General features: G+C 42.6%; 1 protein-coding gene, 1 long non-coding RNA gene and 2 other non-coding genes across 6 annotated transcripts in view; 2 read left to right on the top strand and 2 right to left on the bottom strand.

The window, feature by feature from the left end:
- The window catches only part of LOC129815095 (uncharacterized), a 12,431-nt gene extending 12,020 nt beyond the window's left edge, over positions 1-411 (top strand). The window contains exon 3 of the long non-coding RNA XR_008753389.1: positions 323-411. This is a non-coding gene — a long non-coding RNA (uncharacterized LOC129815095). The remainder of the gene's footprint in view (positions 1-322) is intronic.
- Positions 53-22,781, bottom strand: LOC129815093 (store-operated calcium entry regulator STIMATE-like). 3 transcript variants are annotated; one of them, XM_055868451.1, is made up of 9 exons: positions 22,675-22,781; positions 21,540-21,730; positions 19,693-19,741; positions 19,382-19,477; positions 16,775-16,896; positions 16,165-16,277; positions 15,897-15,974; positions 15,508-15,657; positions 53-7,213 (listed from the first exon to the last, which is right to left on the bottom strand). In XM_055868451.1, the coding sequence occupies exons 1-9, from the start codon at positions 22,698-22,700 to the stop codon at positions 7,100-7,102; spliced, it is 939 nt and encodes a 312-aa protein (XP_055724426.1). In that variant the 5' UTR covers positions 22,701-22,781; the 3' UTR covers positions 53-7,099. The 3 variants fall into 3 exon arrangements, with proteins under 3 accessions (XP_055724426.1, XP_055724428.1, XP_055724427.1); XM_055868453.1 differs by having other exon boundaries at positions 22,050-22,779; XM_055868452.1 differs by having other exon boundaries at positions 21,540-22,779.
- On the top strand, positions 7,549-7,620 carry trnae-cuc (transfer RNA glutamic acid (anticodon CUC)). The gene has a single exon. It is a non-coding gene; the product is annotated as a tRNA-Glu (tRNA).
- Positions 8,320-8,391, bottom strand: trnae-cuc (transfer RNA glutamic acid (anticodon CUC)). Its single transcript has one exon. It is a non-coding gene; the product is annotated as a tRNA-Glu (tRNA).
- Positions 22,782-22,825: the final 44 nt, after the last annotated feature.

The raw sequence follows: 22,825 nt of genomic DNA on the forward strand, positions 1-22,825 counted from the left end.
AACCCTACTAAATTGACAAAACAGAACGCGCTCTCTGTTCAGAGACAAAATCTGTTATTTCAGTGTTTTAGAAACTTTATTGTAAAATCATTTTTAATAGTAATGTAAGTCCATCATTTGCCAGTCATTTTAGTTTTTATAATAAAATCCCTCTGTTGAACTGAGGACAACCTGCACCACCGTTTACCAAACCCCACAGTCAGTTATTCCTTTGCCTCAGCCAACAACATCCTACTCAAACAGTTCATCATCACCACATTTACTGTATCACCACACCTTACTTACAGAAGCATTAAGACAGACACTTGGTGTTGTGTTACAGGTCACCTAACGCGAGACAGATTCAAGACCTAGACCTGAGGAAGAGGGTGAGACAAAGTCAAGACCAGAAAAATGCGAGTCCAATTCAAGACCATGAATGTTATTGTCAATTCACCACCATAAGAGTTCAAAATGTCCAGTATTTCTGTGTTCATATTTCAGAACAACATATGGATACTTTAGATATTCAGAAGTTAAAATGCATGCGGAGTGTAAATAGAGCCACTCTACGAGTTATTACTAAACCAAACACACTGGGGAACAATGGGGCTAAGGATTTATAAAATAATAATAAATTATACTATTTTAAATGTTGTTCTGATTTAATCATCAGTTTTTGTTGGATGAAAAGGGTTAACAGTTTACAGGAGCTGCAGCAGGTGTTATCAAAGAGGATGTTGTTGCTAATTTGTTAGCTTCTCCCATTTCAAGAATAACTTTCAACAAGAAGTTTGAAATGATCATCATCTGGTGAGTGGAACTGTTTTCTATTGCAGCGTGCTTGCTGTTAGCCATCAATCAATCAAATGTATTTATAAAGCCCTTTTTACATCAGTCGATGTCACAAAATGCTGTACAGATACCCAGCCTAAAACCCCAAACAGCAAGCAATGCAGATGTAGAAAGAAGCACGGAAATAACTTATTTGTGTGGAACACTGTTGCATTTAAAGTGGAACTGACCGCATTTTTTCAACATGAAATCTTAATCTGTTCATATACAACCCCAGGAATAATAACACTTTTAAAAAACTATTCTGACAAGTGACAAATTAGATATGGTCATTTTCATGGTTTCCTAAATTCTTAGAATACATAATTCCAAAACATTCTAAGGCATTTGTGAAAATTCTATAGCAATATAGAGTGGGAAAGCGGCAGAGCGTTTGGACAATTAATAGACACTGCAGTACAAAAAAACGAATAAAACCATTGGTCTTGTCCAGTCGACACAGACCGGTAGCTAATCAGAGCTATACAGTAGACCTTCATACAAGCCATTTGAAACACGGTCCTGCCATCATTCACTTTGAACTGGACTGTGTGTTTACAGGCAGTTGCAACAGCGCGACTTTAAATCATTATAACGCATTCAACCAAAAAAATACACCTGACTGGATTTCAGCAAAATGTAAACACCACGGGAGTCCTCTTACATTTGGGAACTTTACGGTCCTATTGATCAAACAACCATAAAAAATGTAGGCTCTTCCTCAGTTATGCACATCAACTCATGCTAGCCAGAGCAAGATTAGCTCAAATCTAACAAAGAAACATTAGATAAATCCTCTCAAACTTTCAGCTAGTTAGTTTCAAAATTGCACCCATAAACGACGGGGGACTGTAGCCTCCGCGCCCTTCTGCAGCTTGTCCAAACCAAGCACCCAACTGGCTAAAGTTGGCTTGCTTGCTAACGTTAGCTAGCTACTTCCAGACACAAATGAGAGAACACCTCAATGACCATTTTACTCCCCGTAGCAAACCTGGTTACATGTTATCTAGAGCGTTCTTCACTAACTTATTTTTTTTACCTATGTTAACTGACAAGGACATATTCGGCAGGTGTTGCGCGTTTGTAAAGTCACCAGTTCAGCGCTCTGGCACAGAGAAGAGTGCTCTGAAATCAGAGAGATAGCATATCTCTTGCGTTCAAGTTCCCTCTGGCTAACTGTATAACAGTCATTCTTGCTAGCTGACCTTGCATCTCTAGCTGTGTATAGCCACCAAAATAAATGTTATGACGGTAAAAAGTCAGTCACTCACCCACTCCTCCAAAGATCATCCTATCTAGTTAACGTTAGGCTGTGTTTTTAGCTTGATACATAAATAGATACGCTGGCCTATTAGCCACGTTATGACTAACTTGATCATTGCCCTTGCTAGTTTAATTGTATTGACATTCCCAGCCTTAGTTACATTTGTACATTTTTGTTCAGAATATTGAGAGTTTGAAACTGAAACAGTGCATCCCGAATGGAGGCAGCAAACAATGTACCAGACCAGCTGTGATTTACAACCTGATAGCAATATTTTTTGGACTAACAAGAAATGTACTGGTGAATTATATTGAACTGCATCCATCTACTCTGCCAACAATGCCTTAGTGTATGTCATGGAACGTTGAGTCAAATATAACCTATTTTTAAAACCTCTAATGTTGGTTTTGTCACATGAACTAGGAATTAGATATTTTTGACTGATATGATTCTGTTTTATATCTGCAAAGTAGTTATAATGCTGTCAGTTCCACTTTAAACTTTAGGTCATGTAATAAATACCATTTAAAATAACAAGCATATTGCTATTACATTGTTATAACTAACTTCTTTCTAAGCAGGGTTTCTCACACACCCAAAGACAGATGGCTGGCACAGACCTTTCATAAACACTGATAAGGAAAGGCCTTGATCAAGAGTGCTTGGGTCTGCATTTCACGAGATAAGACACACACACATACCCAAGGACGGAGGGCTGACTACTCACACACAAAATCTCCTGTTTAGCTGAACATTAGGTAACAAAGAACTTTTGCTATAAGACTCAGAAGGATGACGCCCAGCTCATCAGGACCAATCTGAGAAGACAACAACCTGTCCAGAACCAACCAAAGGACCAGAACTTCCAGACTCAACCTACTTTCTGTGTTGTATAAAATGTCTATGCATTCTGTTATCTGGGCTTTTTCTGGAGGTTCTCTATGAGCCGAAGGAACGAGACCGTATACGCTTGTACCAGATATCTTTACTCATAATTAAACTGTCGCTTGTCATACAATTTATCACCTTGTCTGAATCGATCCTTGACCGGCTCGCCCTTCTCCATATCCAATTATCAACAGTCACTGCTTACTCTGTGTGCTAAACGTGAAGTAATAGCTGTACATTTCGATTGGGAAATGCTTAATGGTTGCGTTTTTGTATTCTTATTATTGGGACCTACTGGCTTATTATGTCCGAGTGTATGGACTGCTCATCCTTTAACATGCTGTGTGTGACTGCTGTCTTTCCATCATCCCTATGCAGTGGTGTAGTGGTGCCTGGAGTAGTGGATATACTCTAATGTTGTGAAAAAGTTCCCAAACAGCCCGCCCAGCGAAGGAAAAGCACCCACTCTGTGTGAAATGTTTTCCTGTTTTTGTGTGTTTTTTTTATTTTATTTTTTTAAAGAGTTTTCCTATAGATTTGATTTTCAAACTCAACCCCCCCCCCCCCCAAAAAAAAGTGGTGGTCTAAGTCGACATCAATCTGATTGGTGGGCCTGTCAGGGCCTGGCTCCCCAGTGTGTGGGCCTCTGTCCACCCAGGCCCATCCATGTCTACACCTCTGATGCAAACAGCTCATGATGACAATTGCACATCAAATAGTTTTTTTCTCAACACCTGGTTTGCATATCTATTGATGCCTTAGTTAGCATTTACTGGTAGATATAAGTTGAAACGTCTTTCCTACCCTACTGGCTACGGATGTCATTCTTCTGTGAGCTGCTCCATGCCAAAACCAGTTGAGAGCTGAACACTCTTGCTACCTGCAGATGATATTCCTCTGAAACTAGGCTGTGTGCAGAGCGCATGTGAATATATTTCACAGGCTTTGCGATTGTGTAGGCTACTTAGTGCATCATTTATCTATTGTACTACATAATTGATAAGTCGTATACCTCCACTACACTGATACGCATCAGTAGGGATTAAGTAGTTGAGTATAAGCAATGCCCACTGGAAAAAAGTGGGATATGGCTTATACCTGCGTATACTGTCCACTACACCACCGGCCCTTTGTGTTTTACAAAAAGTGCACTCATACATGAGTGCGCTGGTATTACGCTTGCTGTCCTTTCAGAATCACGAACATGTCACACACTGAAGGCCTATAGGTTCACCACTGCTCAAATATGGCTGTTAAGATAATGTTAAGAAAGGAGTGTATAGAGCGCATTCGGAAATTATTCAGACCCCTTGACTATTTCCATATTAAGCAAAAACTGATTTAGACATTTGCACATTTATTTAAAAAAAATAATATATCATTTACATAAGTATTCAGACCCTTTACTCAGTACTTTGTTGAAGCACCTTTGGCAGCGATTACAGCCTTGAGTCTTCTTGGGTATGGTGCCAGGTTTCCTCCAGATGTGACGCTTGGCATTCAGGCCAAAGAGTTCAATCTTGGTTTCAGATCAGAGAATCTTGTTTATCATGTCAGAGTCATTTAGGTGCATTTTAGCAAACTCCAAGTAGGCTGTCGTGTGCCTTTTACTGAGGAATGTCTGGCCACTACCAAAAAGGCCTGATTGGTGGAGTGCTGCAGAGATGTTCTTCTGGAATGTTCTCCCATCTCCACAGAGTGACCGTCGGGTTCTTGGTCACCTCCCTGACCAAGGCCCTTCTCCCGATTGCTGTTTGGCCATGTGGCCAGCTCTAGGAAGAGTCTTGGTGGTTCCAAACTTCTTCCATTTAAGAATGATGGAGGTCACAGTGTTCTTTGGGACCTTCAATGCGGCAGACATTTTTTGGTACCCTTCCCCAGATATGTGCCTCGACACAATCCTGTCGTCTCGGAACTCTACGGACAATTCCTTGAACCTCATGGCTTGGTTTTGCTCTCACATGCACTATCAACTGTGGGACCTTATATAGACAGGTGTGTGCCTTTCGAAATCATGTCCAATCAATTTACCACAGGTGGACTCGAATCAAGTCATAGAAACAGCTCAAGGATGATCAATGGAAACAGGATGCACTTGAGCTCAATTTCAAATCTCATAGCAAAGGGTCTGAATACTTACGTAAATAAGGTAGCAGTTTTTATTCTGAATACATTTGCAAAAAAATTTGTTTCCGCTTTGTCATTATGGGGTATTGTGTGTAGATTGATGAGGATTTAAAATTATATATATTTTAGAATAAGGCTGTAACGTAACAAAATGTGGAAAGTCAAGGGGTCTGAATACACTGTATATTTGGCCTGGCGAAGTGGTTTTATGTACTGACTGAATGGAAGTTGATAATTATGTTTTATTTTTTTACTCTGCTGGTATCGGGAAGAAATGACGAGTCGTCACTGTTCTAGACCGAGTCAAGACAGAGTACAAATGTATCCGACACCAAGACAAGAACGAAACACTCAATGTGGTCTCGAGACCAGTCGAGTACTAAAACACTGCACACACAAACACAAACATACCCGCACTGCTCTCTCCACTGTACACCGGTCCAAAAGTCACTCCCAGTCTAGAGGTCTGTGTTTCTGTCAAGTTCTCAACATCCGAGCCAAACCAACTGAATGCTACTGCAAGTCTGAAGATCTGAGGCACAAGACGAACATCCACAAACACGGTAAATTCACACAGGCACATTGTCGAAAAAAAAGAATGAACAAAACAAATACAAAAACACAAAACAAACAAAGAACATCCTTAGACCAGTGATGTGGGCAAGAGCAGAGAGTTTGAACATTGGTTGTGAGGACACACCCTCAGGTCCCATATCTACTGTCTCTGAATTAAGAACACATGGTGTAGGTTTAGTCTCATGGTTTTAGCCCAAAATAACTGTAAAAAAATAAACAGGACACACCAAAGACAAGGAATAAATAGGTAACAGAAGAGATCCTAGCTAAGTCACACACACAGGGAGAGAAGGGCCCATCCAGGCCTGCAGACCTAAAGCCTGGTTGTACCGTCACTGGGATAGGGGCTCAGTCCCTTAGGTTAAGGTTGGGTGGTGCATGGTTGAGACACACACAGCCAAGCTGCACTGTCTTGACCCGTCCTCCCTCTGCAGTCATGATATAGGCTTAGAGGAGTTAGAAATGTGAGTGTTGTGGTTATTATAAAACACTGCATGTTTACAGAGCAAAGCCTCCATAGGAGCATCATCCTAAACTTCCCACATTCCCGCACATGCATGAATGGGAAGTTCACACAGACAGACACACACCTCCACCAACTCTTATAACAAGCCATTGCAGTCAGCCTAGCTGAGGAAGAGACATACATTTTATATACGGAATCTAAATGAGGAATACAATCACTTTTAGATTCGGAAGATAAGTATCAAATGTATTAAAATGTTAAAATGACTGAGGTTTGCTTGAAGGCAGGGGAAACGGCCAAGTGCAATCCCAGGTGCCTGATCTCTCCCTCTACATCCAACAGGGGTCACCTGTTAAACCACAGAAAAAGTAACATTTACATTTACATTTAAGTCATTTAGCAGACGCTCGTATCCAGAGCCACTTACAACCATTCACAGCTTAACCTGAAGCAGTTAATATTATCCTGGGCCTCTTAAGAGTTCGTGTGGAACCACAGTGAAGGGGTGCTAGCAATTATACTGCGTCACCCACTCACCCAGACCCAAACGTTCCTATAATACACCGTGTTAACGGTTTTCCACAATCATAACAATTAATTTATTCAATGAGTGTCACGACCATAAGTGATAGATCTATGGTGAAATCTCAGATGTGGTTAGCTGCAGCAAAATACTTTCCCAAGTGTTTCTATTCCCAGTGTAGAGGCTGCAGGAGTCCCATGTGAATGTGTAGTAAAGGCAGTCCAATAGTCTCCATGATCTGCAGTCCTCCATGATCCCACCTCCCTACAGAGGCGCCCTACTCACAAAAACCAATGCTAGCCTGCTGTTAGAGGAATCTAGACGACATGTTCCCAGGAGGCTCCAGTCAGGGCAGCGGGCCTCGAGAGGGAGAGTGGGGACGTGAAGTGAGGCGAGTGGACACAGGAGTGGGTTAGACCAGGTCAGCCTGGGTAGGCCCAGGTTAAACAGGGATCCCCATACGGTGCTTCTTTTTCTTGACCGTTTTGAGGCCGGTGAGCCGGCGCACATCCTCCTCCTCCGAGTCGTCCATCTCATCGTCAGCCGAGAACAGGATCTGAGAGAGAGAACGAGAGAGAGATTGGAAATGAGACAAAAGGAAGTCACACGGCCTGGATGGATGATATTCAAAGAACACTGAGATATGGGTCAAATGAGTTGAATCCCAGAGTTTAAATGCTCACAGCCGCCAGCAAATCTCCCATGTCAGAAGAAACACATCATTCTTCATCCATCTGCCTCAGAGGGGTGGAAAGATGGGGGTAGGGGCTGATTGCTTAGGGTAAAAAAAGTGCTCACCCTGGTGGCAGTCTGGTATATTACATCTCTTTTGGAGAGGCGCCTCCCTTTTGTCACGCATTCCATCTGACAAATTCAGGCTCCACACAGAGCTCCCTGGTGGTCTAGTGGTTAGGATTCGGCGCTCTCACCGCCGCGGCCCGGGTTCGATTCCCGGTCAGGGAACACACGTTTTATTCTTTCCAAGATGGCCCGACAACCATAGCCCAGCCATCAAGCATTTTTTATTTACACTAGAGTACCTCTGCTTTTACCCGTTCATTCAGATCTTAAAATACACATGCATACGGTGCATTGAGAATGCATTCAGACCTCTTGACTTTTTCCACTTTGTTACATTACAGCCTTATTCTAAAATGTATTCAAATAGTTTTTTTTCCCCTCGTCAAACTACACACAATACCCCAAAATGAAAGTGAAAACAGGTTTAGAAATTGTTGCAAATGTCTTAAAAATAAAACCCGAAATACCTTATTTACCTAAGTATCCAGCCCCTTTGCTATGAGACTCGAAATTGAGCTCAGGTGCATCCTGTTTCCATGGATCATCCTTGAGATGTTTCTACAACTTGATTGGAGTGCACCTGTGGTAAATTCAATAGATCAAACATGATTTGGAAAGGCACACACTTGTCTATATAAGGGCATTGTGTGTAGATTGATGAGGGAAACATCTATTTAATCCATTGTAGAATAAGGCTGTAACGTAACAAAATATGGAAAAGGTCAAGGGGTCTGAATACACGTGTATTTCAAGATCTGAATGAACAGGTAAAAGGAGAAGTACTCGAGAGTGTAAACAAAAGAATAGTTGTGATGACTGGGCTACCGTTGACAGGCATTCTTGGAAACAACAAAAAGCTTGTTCCCTGACCGGGAATCGAACCCGGGCCGCGGCGGTGAGAGCGCCGAATCCTAACCACTAGACCACCAGGGAGGTGTGAAAGTGGAAGGAACAAATGTCACTGGACAGAGAAGTCTGTCAAAGTATCTGGGTGTAGTATAGAGGGTTGCCATCGGGGTTGTTTACAGCATAACCAATGTCAGCATCTGTAACTTCAACAACTAGGTCCAACTCCACTAAAAAACAAGCCTGCTATTTTCCACCTTCTATAAGATCACTGCTCTTAATCTCCATGTAGACAGACTGTTCATTTTTTTTATATAGCTTGAGGCAGATTACTAAAGCTATATATGCTCTGTGTACACCTGTACAGGAAGGTTAATTTAATAGTGGGTTTGGGCCCCACTGGTGATTTGCAGATGGTTCTTCTGATTGGAGGAAGTGCGCAACGTGGTGGCAGTCTGCTACACTACATCCAGCTGTCTATGAGAAACTACTCCCATCACACATGCCACGGCCAGTCGTGTGTAGTGCCACAAAGTCTGTGTGACGGTAATGCCATAGGACATGCAATCCTAAGATTAGATATAGCTCCCTGGTGGTCTAGAAGTAAGGATTCGATGCCCTCACCGCTATTATATACATTCAAGTTATTTAGCAGATGCTATTATCCAGAGCGACTTTAGTCACTCAACAATGTCAATAGTGCTATTAGAGATGGGTGATATGGACAAAAAGTAACAATATAAATTGACCCATTTGTCTTGATAACAATAAATATATACATACATAGTACCAGTCAAAAGCACCTACTCATTCCAGGGTTATTTATTATTTTTACTATTTTCTACATTGTAGAATAGTGAAGACATCAGAACTGTGAAATAACACATATGGAATTAGGTAGTAACCAAGATGTGTTAAACAAATCAAAACATATAGCCAACCTTTGCATTCTCTCAACCAGCTTCATTCATGAGGTAGTCATCTAGAATATATTTAAAATTAACAGGTGTCCCTTGTTAAAATTTGTGGAATTCCTTTCCTTCTTTTGAGCCAATCAGTTGTATTGTGACATGGTAGGGTTAGTGTACAGAAGAAAGCCCCATTTGGTAAAAGACCAAGTCCATATTATGGCAAGAACAGCTCAAATAATCAAAGAGAAACAACAGTCCATCATTATTTTAAGACATGAAAGTCAGTCAATGCAGATGAATAAACTTTAAAGGTTTAGTGAAATTAAGGGAAGTCGCAAAAATCATGATGAAAACTGGCTCTCATGAGGGCCGCCACAGGAAAGCAAGACCCAGAGTTACCTCTGCTGCAGAGGATACATTCATTAGAGTTAACTGTACCTCAGATTGCAGCCCAAATAAATGCGTCAGAGTTTCAGTAACAGACACATCTCAACCGTTCAGTGGAGACTGCGTGAATCAGGCCTTCATGGTCGAATTGCTGAAAAGAAACCACTACTAAAGGACACCAATAAGAAGAGACTTACTTCGGCCAAGAAACACGAGCAATGGCCATTAGACCAGTAGAAATCTGTCCATGGAGGAGGAAGTGTGATGGTGCTATGCTGATTACACTGTCTGATTTTTTTAGAATTCAAGGAAAACTTAACTAGCATGGCTACCACAGCATTAAGCAGCGATACGCCATCCCATCTGGTTTGCGTTTAGTGGGACTATCATTTTTTCCCCCAACAGGACAATGACCCAACACACCTCCAAGCTGTATGAGGGCTATTTGACCAAGAAGTAGAGTGATGGAGTGCTGCATCAGATGATCTGGCCTCCACAATCATTAGATCTCAACCCAATTTAGATGGTTAGGGATGAGTTGGACCGCATAGTGAAGGAAAAGCAGCCAACAAGTGCTCAGCATATGTGGGAACTCCTTCAAGACTGTTGGAAAAGCATTCCAGGTGAAACTGGTTGAGAGAATGCCAAGAGTGTGCAAAGCTGTCATCAAGGCAAAGGGTGACTACTTTGAAGAATCTCAAATATATTTTGATTTCTTTAACACGTTTTTGGTTACTACATGATTCCATGTGTTATTTCATAGTTTTCATGTCTGCACTATTATTCTAATGTAGAAAATAGTCAAAATAAAGAAAAACCCTTGAATGAGTAGGTGTGTCCAAACTTGACAAGTACTGTATACTTTTTTATACCTAAAGGGGTCCTAAAATTCTAAATCAAATAGCTAAATGATCTGTGGTATTACGATCTAAAAACAATTCCATATGTTAGCTTAGTAGAACCCAGACTGAATAGTTAACCACATAGATCCCTGGACTAACTTTTTTTGGACTGATCACATACGCTGTTGCTGCGGTTTACTAATCGGTCAGTTTATTCCTAGTTATATGTACATATATCCCTCAATTACCTCGGCAGTGGTACCCCTTGTATAAATTGGTACGAATTATGTTCATTGGATTTAAAAATTGGCAAGTCAGTTAAGAACAAATTCTTATTTACAATGACAGCCTACCAAAAAGGCAAAAGGCCTCCTGAGGGGGCTGGGATAAAAAAAATATACACGGTTCAAAAAAATAAAGGGAACACTTAAACACAATGTAACTCCAAGTCAGTCACACTTCTGTGAAATCAAACTGTCCACTTAGGAAGCAACACTGATTGACAATACATTTCACATGCTGTTGTGCAAATGGAATAGACAACAGGTGGAAATTATAGGCAATTAGCAAGACACCCCCAATAAAGGAGTGGTTCTGTAGGTGGTGACCACAGACCACTTCTCAGTTCCTATGCTTCCTGGCTGATGTTTTGGTCACTTTTGAATGCTGGCGGTGCTTCCACTCTAGTGGTAGTATGAGACGGAGTCTACAACCCACACAAGTGGGTCGGGTAGTGCAGCTCATCCAGGATGGCACATCAATGCGAGCTGTGGCAAGAAGGTTTGCTGTGTCTGTCAGCGTAGTGTCCAGAGCATGGAGGCGCTACCAGGAGACAGGCCAGTACATCAGGAGACGTGGAGGAGGCCGTAGGAGGGCAACAACCCAGCAGCAGAACCACTACCTCCGCTTTTGTGCAAGAAGGAGCACGAGGAGCACTGCCAGAGCCCTGCAAAATGACCTCCAGCAGGCCACAAATGTGCATGTGTCTGCTCAAAAGGTCAGAAACAGACTCCATGAGGGTGGTATGAGGGCCCGACGTCCACAGGTGGGGGTTGTGCTTACAGCCCAACACCGTGCAGGACGTTTGGCATTTGCCAGAGAACACCAAGATTGGCAAATTCGCCACTGGCGCCCTGTGCTCTTCACAGATGAAAGCAGGTTCACACTGAGCACGTGACAGACGTGACAGTCTGGAGACGCCGTGGAGAACGTTCTGCTGCCTGCAACATCCTCCAGCATGAACGGTTTGGCGGTGGGTCAGTCATGGTGTGGGGTGGCATTTCTTTGGGGGGCCGCACAGCCCTCCATGGGCTCGCCAGAGGTAGCCTGACTGCCATTAGGTACCGAGATGAGATCCTCAGACCCCTTGTGAGACCATATGCTGGTGCGGTTGGCCCTGGGTTCCTCCTAATGCAAGACAATGCTAGACCTCATGTGGCTGGAGTGTGTCAGCAGTTCCTGCAAGAGGAAGGCATTGATGCTATGGACTGGCCCGCCCGTTCCCCAGACCTGAATCCAATTGAGCACATCTGGGACATCATGTCTCGCTCCATCCACCAACGCCACGTTGCACCACAGACTGTCCAGGAGTTGGCGGATGCTTTAGTCCAGGTCTGGGAGGAGATCCCTCAGGAGACCATCCGCCACCTCATCAGGAGCATGCCCAGGCGTTGTAGGGAGGTCATACAGGCACGTGGAGGCCACACACACTACTGAGCCTCATTTTGACTTGTTTTGAAGACATTACATCAAAGTTGGATCAGCCTGCAATGTGGTTTTCCACTTTAATTTTGAGTGTGACTCCAAATCCAGACCTCCATGGGTTGATAAATTTGATTTCCATTGATACTTTGTGTGATTTTTTTGTCAGCACATTCAACTATGTAAAGAAAAAAGTATTTAATAAGAATAGTTCATTCATTCAGATCTAGGATGTGTTATTTTAGTGTTCCCTTTATTTTTTTGAGCAGTATATGTATATGTATATATATAACAATATTGGACAAAACACATATCACGACAAGAGACAACACTACATAAAGAGAGACCTAAGACAACATGTATTATTACGTTTGACTATTTTATTATTTCTAAATGTTGTTTCTCTGTATTGTTGGGAAAGGCCTGTAAGTAAGAATTCAATGTTAGTCCACACCTTTTGCAACTTTGAAATTGGCTACTAGTGGGAACTTACACATAACTGTCAATAACATCTGATTGGCATGGAAGAAGAAAAAAAAAAAACTTATGGATATAACCAGATGAATTGGTTAAAACTAGAGGTCGACCGATTAATCGGAATGGCCGATTGTTTTCATAACAATCAGATTTTTTTGTTTTCACCTTTATTTAACTAGGCAAGTCAGTTAAGAACACATTCTTATTTTCAATGACGGCCTAGGAACGGTGGGTTAACTGCCTTGTTCAGGGGCAGAACGACAGATTTTTACCTTGTCAGCTCAGGGATTCAATCTTGCAACCTTATGGTTAACTAGTCCAACGCTCGAACCACCTGCCTCACGAGGAGCCCGCCTGTTACGCGAATGCAGTAAGAAGTCAAGGTAAGTTGCTAGCTAGCATTAAACTTATCTTATAAAAAAAACTATCAATCAATCATAATCACTAGTTATAACTACACACTGTTGATGATATTACTAGTTTATCTAGCGTGTCCTGCGTTGCATATAATCGATGCGGTGCGCATTCGCGAAAAAGGACTGTCGTTGCTCCAACGTGTACCTAACCATAAACATCAATGCCTTTCTTAAAATCAATACACAGAAGTATATATTTTTAAACCTGCATATTTAGCTAAAAGAAATCCAGGTTAGCAGGCAATATTAACCAGGTGAAATTGTGTCACTTCTCTTGCATTCATTGGACGCAGAGTCAGGGTATATGCAACAGTTTGGGCCGCCTGGCTCATTGCGAACTAACTTGCCAGAATTTTACATAATTATGACTTAACATTGAAGGTTGCGCAATTTAAGAGCAATATTTAGACTTAGGGATGCCATCCGTTAGAAAAAATACAGAATGGTTCCGTATTTCACTGAAAGAATAAACGTTTTGTTTTCTAAATGATAGTTTCCGGATTCGCCCATATTAATGACCTAAGGCTCGTATTTCTGTGTGTTATTATGTTATAATTAAGTCTATGATTTGATAGAGCAGTCTGACTGAGCGATGGTGGGCACCAGCAGGCTCGTAAGCATTCATTCAAACAGCACTTTCATGCGTTTTGCCAGCAGCTCTTCGCAATGCTTTAAGCATTGCGCTGTTTATGACTTCAAGCCTATCAACTCCCGAGATTAGGCTGGTGTAACCGATGTGAAATGGCTAGCTAGTCAGCGGGCTGAGCGCTAACGTCACTCGCTCTGAGCCTTGGAGTAGTTGTTCCCCTTGCTCTGCATGGGTAACGCTGCTTCGAGGGTGGCTGTTGTCGATGTGTTCCTGATTCAAGCCAGGTAGCGGCGAGGAGAGGGATGGAAGCTATACTGTTACACTGGCAATACTAAAGTGCCTATAAGAACATTCAATAGTCAAAGGTATATGAAATACAAATCGTAGAGAGAAATAGTCCTATAATAACTACAACCTAAAACTTCTTACCTGGGAATATTGAAGACTCATGTTAAAAGGAACCACCAGCTTTCATATGCTCTCATGTTCTGAGCAAGGAACTTAAACGTTAGCTTTCTTACATGGCACATATTGCACTTTTACTTTCTTCTCCAACACTTTGTTTTTGCATTATTTAAACCAAATTGAACATGTTTCATTATTTATTTGAGGCTAAATTGATTTTATTTATGTATTATATTAAGTAAAAATAAGTGTTCATTCAGTATTGTTGTAATTGTCATTATTACAAATAAATAAATAAAAATCGTCCGATTAATCGGCATCGGCTTTTTTGGTCCTCCAATAAATCGGTATCTGCGTTGAAAAATCATAATCGGTCGACTTCTAGTTAAAACAGCAGAATTTGTTAAAGAAAAATACCTATATCCAAAGATAAGTGGGCTTAATAGGTCCACTTACCCTAACAGTAAGTGTTTATTTTTTTTATTTTTTTTAATAATCCCGTATTTACATTTAAAATTGTTCCTCAACAGTCGTATGCTTGTGCTTATCAGGATGCATCTCTCCCTTCACTCTGTGTGCAAAGGGGGGAGAGGGAGTGCAAGCTGGAAACGAAAAACAGGGACAGGGTAGATACTTTCATTGCAGGAAGCATGCAAATGCATATTAATTCTAAACAAATAATTGTTTTGGAACCAAAAAATATGCAGGAAAGTGGTGTAGCCTAATCAGCTAATATTACAGACGTAAGCAAATTTGCCTCAATAAGAGGGAATGTCGGTGTCGGTAATCCTTGCCTAGTTAAATAAAAGGTTAAATAAAAATTCTCTAAGTGCTATGGATGAGTCATGAGTTACCCTCTTGTTACTGAAGAAACCAATCGCCTAGGTTTCACAATCAGCTCAACCTTTGACACCAAAGCAACAACTCTGGACTCGAAAAAAAACTCCTTATAATGGATGGGCAGTTTGTTTTTACAGTTTCTGATTCATAAGAATTCCCCCTGCTCGAGGCAGACTGTTAAAGGACTTAATGTATGAATGTTTGTGAGTGTGGTGGTTGTCTCTGGTCTGTGGAGGAAATTACAGGCCTGTAAAGTGACTGATCATGGGCACCAGGTGGAATGATTTACAGCCCAGAGTGAGGCTCCTGCTGGTGCTGGGCAGGGTTTGTCTACACAGCCAGTGGAGTTCAGGGAGGATGTAGCTTAGCACAGTGGCTACATCAGCCCGAGGCAATGGAGGAGAGCGAGACGCCACACAGGGTTAACAAGGAGAGGGATTTTGGGGGTAAGGAGGAGAGGTGGACAAGGCTCAGAATCAAATCAAGGACTTTAGTCGATATTCCCCCTAAGGATTTTCCGGAGCTCTTTCCAAAACCAGCTTGTGTGTGTAAATTATGTATGATTGTGTTTTTACAATTTTTTTGTCCATGACTTTATAAATGGCCCTGTGTTAGTGGCGGGGTCCAGGTCTTACCTCAGACTCCGAGTCGTCGTGGGAGAGTGCCCGTCTGTAGCGCACCTTACGGTTGCCCCGCACATCCTCCCCCACCTCCCGCTCCTCCAGCTTGGCTTTTGTCCTCCCCTTCTTCATCAGGAAGTTATCTACCACCCAAAACATCAGGGCCTGAGGACAACATATGGTACACAGCCCATTGAGCAAGTACAACACCAGACACACATGACTGAGACAGTTTGATCACACACACACACACCACAAACCTAACTGGCTAAAATCTGTCAACAAACAGAATATCAAATACACATAGTTGTAGCAAACAACAACCTATGAAGTAATACCATTCCATATGATACTATGTTCTTCATAGAGCCCTGCCTCACGGAGGCACTGCACACTTAACTTACATTAACGAAGAATGGGACGATGAGCATGACGATGGCCAGCTCCAACTGAGGATTGTTTATGGGGTTCAGGAGAGCCAGCTGTGATACACAGACATTCGAATGAGCACAACAAACAAGACAGGAAATAAAAACATTAACACAACCGAGTTAACAACAGACAAACTTTACAGTACTGTTAGAATTCATACACTTCCCACAGGGATAATATAAATGAACTGATACAAATGGTCATAGGTCAGGACCCTACCCAATATGCCCCCTTACTCACCTTCTTCCACTGGGGGATGAGTAGGACCAGGATGATGAGGACCTTCTCAAACATCATGATGAGGATGTAGAGAGCACACTGGCCCGCCCACGCAGTGCACTGCACGGGCTCTCCTACACACACACACATCTCTTACTATACTTGTGAGGACTTTTTTGGGAACAACAATTGAATCCCACTCCAAATACTGTTTTCCCTAACCCCTAACTCTAAACCTAAACCCAATTCTAACCCAAACCCCAAAGCCTATAATACTATTTTACAAGTGAGGACCGGCAAAAATGTCCTCACTTCTCTGAATATTTGTTGAGTGGTTACATTTCTCCAGGCCCATCTCAGCCTTTTACCAAAACAGAAGCAGGGTGACTGCTTTGTAATTGTTTTAACTGCAGATTGTGTCTTTAAAATCAAAGAACCAGGGAAAGTTCATTGTGGCATCCATAAACTCTGCCTCAGTTGAACAAGTTAACAGTGATCCACTGTTTGATCTGGATGACATTGCAGCACTGCAGTGCACGAGGTAGCCTCTGCCCTCTTCTGGAATTCATGTGTACTACAGGGTGAAAGGATCTCATCCACACCAACAAACACACACTCTCCTGATCCTCACCGTATTCTCCGAAGCGTAGAGCATCCCACTGCCTCCACTCTACAATGGCACTGACAGTCCTCACCCCGGCGTAGATCAGCAGCATGCCCAGAGACGCATCCAGGAGGAAGTTTATAAGGTAACTGAGGAAGAGAGAGGAGACATTACCTACTTCAAGGTTGAGGTATTTTTATTTAATTTTTTTATTTCACCTTTATTTAACCAGGTAGACCAGTTGTCATTTACAACTGCGACCTGGCCAAGATAAAGCAGTGCGACAAAAACAACAGAGTTACACATGGAATAAACAAACGTACAGTCAATAATACAATAGAAAATCTGTATACAGTGTGTGAAAATTAAGTAAGGAGGTAAGGCAGTAAATAGGCCATAGTGGCGAAGTAATTACAATTTAGCAATTAACACTGGAGTGATAGATGTGCAAGTATAAATACTGGTGTGCAAAAGAGTAGAAAGAAAAACAAATCAAATATGGGGATGAGGTAGTTGGTTGGTTGGATGGGCTATTTACAGATGGGCTGTGTACAGCTGCAGCAATCGGTAAGCTGCTCTGACAGCCGATGCTTGAAGTTAGTGAGGGAGATATGTCTCCAACTTCAGTGATTTTTGCAATTCGTTCCAGTCATTGGCAGCAGAGAACTGAAAGGAAAGGCAGCCAAAGCAGGTGTTGGCTTTGGGGATGACCAGTGAAATATACTTGCTGGAGCGTGTGCTACCGGTGGGTATTGCTATGGTGACCAGTGAGCTGAGATAAGGCGGAGCTTTACCTAGCAAAGACTTATAGATGGCCTGAAGCCAGTGGGTTTGGCAACGAATATGTAGCGAGGACCAACCAACGTGAGCATACATGTCGCAACGGTGGGTAGTATATGGGGCTTTGGTGACAAAATGGATGGCACTGTGAGAGACTGCATCCAATTTGCTGAGTAGAGTGTTGGAGGCTATTTTGTAAATGACATCGCCGAAGTCAAGAATCGTCAGGATAGTCAGTTTTACGAGGGTAAGGAGGATTTGTTGCGAAATAGGAAGCCGATTATACATTTAACTTTGGATTGAAGATGCTTAATGTGAGTCTGGAAGGAGAGTTTACAGTCTAGCCAAACACCTAGGTATTTATAGTTGTCCACATATTCTAAGTCAGAACTGTCCAGAGTAGTGATGCTAGACGGGCGGGCGGGTAGCGATCGGTTGAAGAGAATACATTTAGTTTTACTAGCGTTTAAGAGCAGTTTGAGGCCACGGAAAGAGTGTTGTATGGCATTGAAGCTTGTTTGGAGGTTTGTTAACACAGTGTCCAAAAAAGGGCCAAATTCACACAGAATGGGGTCGTCTGCGTAGAGGTGGATCAAATAATCACCAAGAGCGATATATATCATTGATATATACAGAGAAAAGAGTCGGCCCGAGGATTGAACCATGTGGCACCCCCATAGAGACTGTCAGAGGTCCGGACAACAGGCCCAATTTGACACACTGAACTCTGAGAAGTAGTTAGTAAACCAGGCGAGGCAGTCATTAGAGAAACCAAGGCTGTTGAGTCCGCCGATAAGAATATGGTGATTGACAGAGTCGAAAGCCTTGGCCAGGTCGATGAAGACGGCTGCACAGTACTGTTTTGTTTATCAATGGTAGTTATTATATTGTTTAGGACCTTGAGCGTGGTTGAGGTGCACCCGTGACCAGCTCGGAAACCGGATTGCATAGCGGAGAAGGTACGGTGGGATTCGAGATGGTCGATGATCTGTTTGTTCATTTGGCTTTCAAAAACTTTAGAAAGGCAGGGCAGGATGGATATAGGTCTGTAACAGTTTGGATCTAGCGTCTCCCTCTTTGAAGAGGGGGATGACCGCGGCCGCTTTCCAATCTTTAGGAATCTCAGACGATACGAAAGAGAGGTTGAACAGACTAGTAATAGGGGTTGCGACAACAGATAATTTTAGGAAGAGAGGGTCCAGATTGTCTAGCCCAGCTGATTTGTAGGGATCCGGATTCTGCAGCTCTTTCAGGACATCAGCTGTCTGGATTTGGGTGAAGGAGAAGGGGGCAGTAGCTGCAGGGAGAGCAGAGCTGTTGGCCAGGGTTGGGGTAACCAGGTGGAAAGTGTGGCCAGCCGTAGAGAAATGCTTATTGAAATTCTCGATTATCGTGGATTTATCAGTGGTGACAGTGTTTCCTAACCTCAGTGCAATGGGCAGCTGCTCTTATTCTCCATGGACTTTCCAGTGTCCCAAAGATTTTTGGAGTTAATGCTGCAGGATGCAAATATCTGTTTGAAAAAGCTAGCCTTTGCTTTCCTCACTGACTGTATATATTGGTTCCTGACTTCCCCGAAAAGTTGCATATTGCGGGGACTATTCGAAGCTAGTGCAGTGTGCCACAGGATGTTTTTGTGCTGGTCAAGGGCAGTCAAGTCTGGAGTGAACCAAGAGCTATATCTGTTCTTAGTTCTCCATTTTTTGAAAGGGGCATGCTTATTTAAGATGGTGAGGAAGGCACTTTTGAAGAAGAGGTAGACAATGTTATAAAGAGACTATCCTACATACAGTCATACGCACAGTCAGACAAACACAATGACTGATGAACACATACAAATATACAGAGACTCACAGTGAACAGGGGTCCTCCTCTGTGAGGTCAGACAAGTAGACATTGGCAAAGTGAATAAACAGCATCCCAATGGCTTGTTTGGAGGTGTCCAGGAACCTGGAAGAGTTGGCCAGGACAGGAGGATATTTTTAAAATTCTTTGAGCATTCAAGTTGTTTCAAAAGCTGAACATAACATTACAACATGCACCAGTCTTGTGTTTATCTTAGTTGCAATTCAGTGTTCACATTGTAACTAGGTCATAAGAAATATTGTAGAGGATAAGCTTGAATACACTGGTTGGGAGTGGGTGTGAGATGGCTCCTGTCTTACCAGATCCTCCAGGGCCTTCTCTCATGCTTGGGCTCCCTGAAGCGCTTTACTGTGGAGAGGAGACAGACAGAGAGTCACATATAGGACTGCTGCTCCCTTTCTCACACGGACACACACGACAGCAGTGGGATGAATCAGTACCTCTGTCCTAATTATGTCAATGAGTAGATTCAATCAGCCTATTCATGTAAATTAATTTAGGACTGCTCAAGTCTGAACTTAACTAGGCTTTACATTTATCATCATCAAGTTTAGTATGATGGTCAACATATCAGCATGACATGTAAGGGGCCTTTTTCTATGAGTATTGGCCAGTGTGATGGGAAATGCAGTTCAGTGTTCCCTTTTAACTAGGCTACACCTGGCACCATAGACTAACTAATAGACTTAAGACTGAACCAATGTTCATTAGGCTACATTCTCTTAACAAGTCAGCTATTGAGATGCCATGTTTACACAAGGTCAGACTATAGAGGAAGGGTGAATGGTAAAAGAGGAAGTGGCACACTACTGTACTAAAATTGTAGTCAAGCTGATGTTACTGTGACTATCATTATCAGCCAAATCTCACTTGGCCTGTCAGCAGAGGAAATACTTGGTTTGTTTCTTATGAGCTAAAAGAAATGTGCCTTTAGCACTGTAATCAAGAGGACCGGCAAGTGCTATGAGTATGTTACACCAGGCATTGTCATATTACATATCACACTGTCCTGACCACGTGACTGGTATATCAGTGACCTGAATCTTTCAGCATTATCACCTGGGTTACCAACCTGGCTATGGAAGAATGGGGAAGAGATACTGTAGGTTGGAAGAATGTGTTCAAACATTGTTCCCTACAGACACAATAGCCTACATGAAAGAAACTGCCCGACTGCTACTCTGGGGTTCAGGCCCCTATGTGTACGAGAGGCACAAGCCACTGGGTTATTTTAAAGTCTAGGCCTACACTTTAATTAATCCCTGTGTGAGCGTGTGTATTCTCTCAACGTGACATAATGGCTGACAAATAAAGCTCTGGCTGTTCCCAACAATAGTAATCTTGTTTCCATGCACCCCCCCCCCCCCCCCCCCTTCTCCTAACACCCATTACACATGATTGATTGCTGGGTGAGAAGTGGTTCAATGCTTTATGACTCAACTGGTCACTAATCTACTGGACATACCGTAATCCTCAATTTGTGTTTCAGCCATGGTACCACTAGACAACAATCTCCTAGTGTGTGTTAAGTACTTTACTGTGTGCGTGCATGCGTGTGTGCAAAGTATGTGTCTATGTCACCTGTCAAAAGGGGAGCTCGTTTTCCTAGTGTGATGCCCAAACGAATGTTTACAGTGGCATTTTCATATGGTTATGCTGTAACTTCAGGCTCCCTCATACTACTCTGTTATGTGTTGAGTATGTAACTACTAACACACCCTGCATGTAAGCTGTGGGCTGTGTGACTGATGCAGGCTCAGGCCCAGCCAATTCCTGCTTAGAAAGCTGCATCAGGCATCATCGCTGCTCTGAGCTGAACATTCCTCACCTCTTGCTGATGTGACTGAAGTTCCTCTTCACCAGGGCAACATTGACACTGAATCAAAGGGGAGGACAAACTACATGGCCAAAAAGGCACACTAAGGGGATGGGCCAACATAGATGTCTGTTGTGTCCAAAGTAACTCCGTCCAATCCAGTCTTTTGAGACACAGTGAATGCTATGACTGCCAGTGATTCTTGCCAATTGAAAACAGACCATTAAAAACAAGTAGCCTAAGCAGGTTATTCAATTACAACAATAAGCCTATACTGAACAAACAAGTCAAATTTCCAGTCAGGGTGTGCGTCTGGCTGGCTGTACTCACACATCAGCGTACTGAAGGCCACCATCGCTAGCAGGCCTTGCAGGAAAATGCCGAAAGAGTCCATCAAGGCACCGTTCTCGCAGCCACGGGTGTCCGCATCTGGCGTGGGACTGGCGGACACTGACGTATTGGAAGAGGACATAGCGGCCGGTGCAGCCACGTCCCCGGCTTGGGAAAGGAGACTCACCCAGCTAACCGCCATAGTCGACCAGATAAAAAAATGAGTTGTTGGGGCGATGGCATATAGGTAGATAGCCAAGCAATAACTTTAATTGAAATGTCTCATCCACATAGAATAGGTGTCTTCGTCATCCAGCTAGCAATCGACTAGTTAGCTATGCAGACAATATCGGCAAAACAGAGAACGATAACTAGCCACTAGTAATGGAATCTTCTCCCTTTTAACTGCGGATCCATATCTTTCCGTTTCCTATGTAGCCAGTGTCAGCAAACAAATGCCATTGTTGATAATATTAATCCCGAATAGCCACAAAAGGACGAGATACATACCATGCGTCAGCATCTTCTTTTACGACAAATTAAAACCCATCTTGGGTCCCTACCTAACGTTAACTAGCTTTAGCTTAGCTAGATACACAGGCAAGCATGGACAAGGATACTTCACGGAAATAGCACACTTACATGCATGCAGCTACTCAATGTTTAACTAAAGGAAACATTAGCAACAAAGTTGCATTTAACATCAGTCGGGTAAAAGATGAGCCATCCCAAGGCATGTTCTTCATGTGATTTTAGCAGTGCGCGAGAGGGTTAACGTTAGCTAGCAAATGAAGCTAGCTGATTTCGGCTATTTCTGTACCACTTTACGTTAGCTAGCTATGCTATCAAGCTCCTTGAGTAAATACAAATGTGTTGCGCTAATATCGCGTCAGGTACAAACCACCAGTTATCATTTTAGCTAGCCTAACGTTACCAGGGTGAAGCAGGTAGTTGCTAACGCCGGTAATTTAGCTAGGCTAGCTAAATTAGCTACATAGCCTGGTTCAGTCCAAGTAACGTTACTTGCAATTGATCCCTCCTGCATGTATGACATGCATGATATTGATCTTTTCACGACTCCAGATGTTATTGTATTTGAAAAAAGCTGTTTAGCATAAAATCTATGAATAATGACCTGAGTATCCAGTCCATTCGTTGCATAGCTAGCTAATTTACCACTAGAATTTCAAGCTACATCCCTTCTGAGTCTGTTCAGACTGCCCACTCATGTTGACAAGACGTAAAGGTTCATGTGCTCGACGTGACACAATTAACAGCATCATGGG

This window comes from Salvelinus fontinalis, chromosome 18, assembly GCF_029448725.1.
Source record: "Salvelinus fontinalis isolate EN_2023a chromosome 18, ASM2944872v1, whole genome shotgun sequence".
Taxonomy (NCBI): Eukaryota; Metazoa; Chordata; class Actinopteri; order Salmoniformes; family Salmonidae; genus Salvelinus; species Salvelinus fontinalis.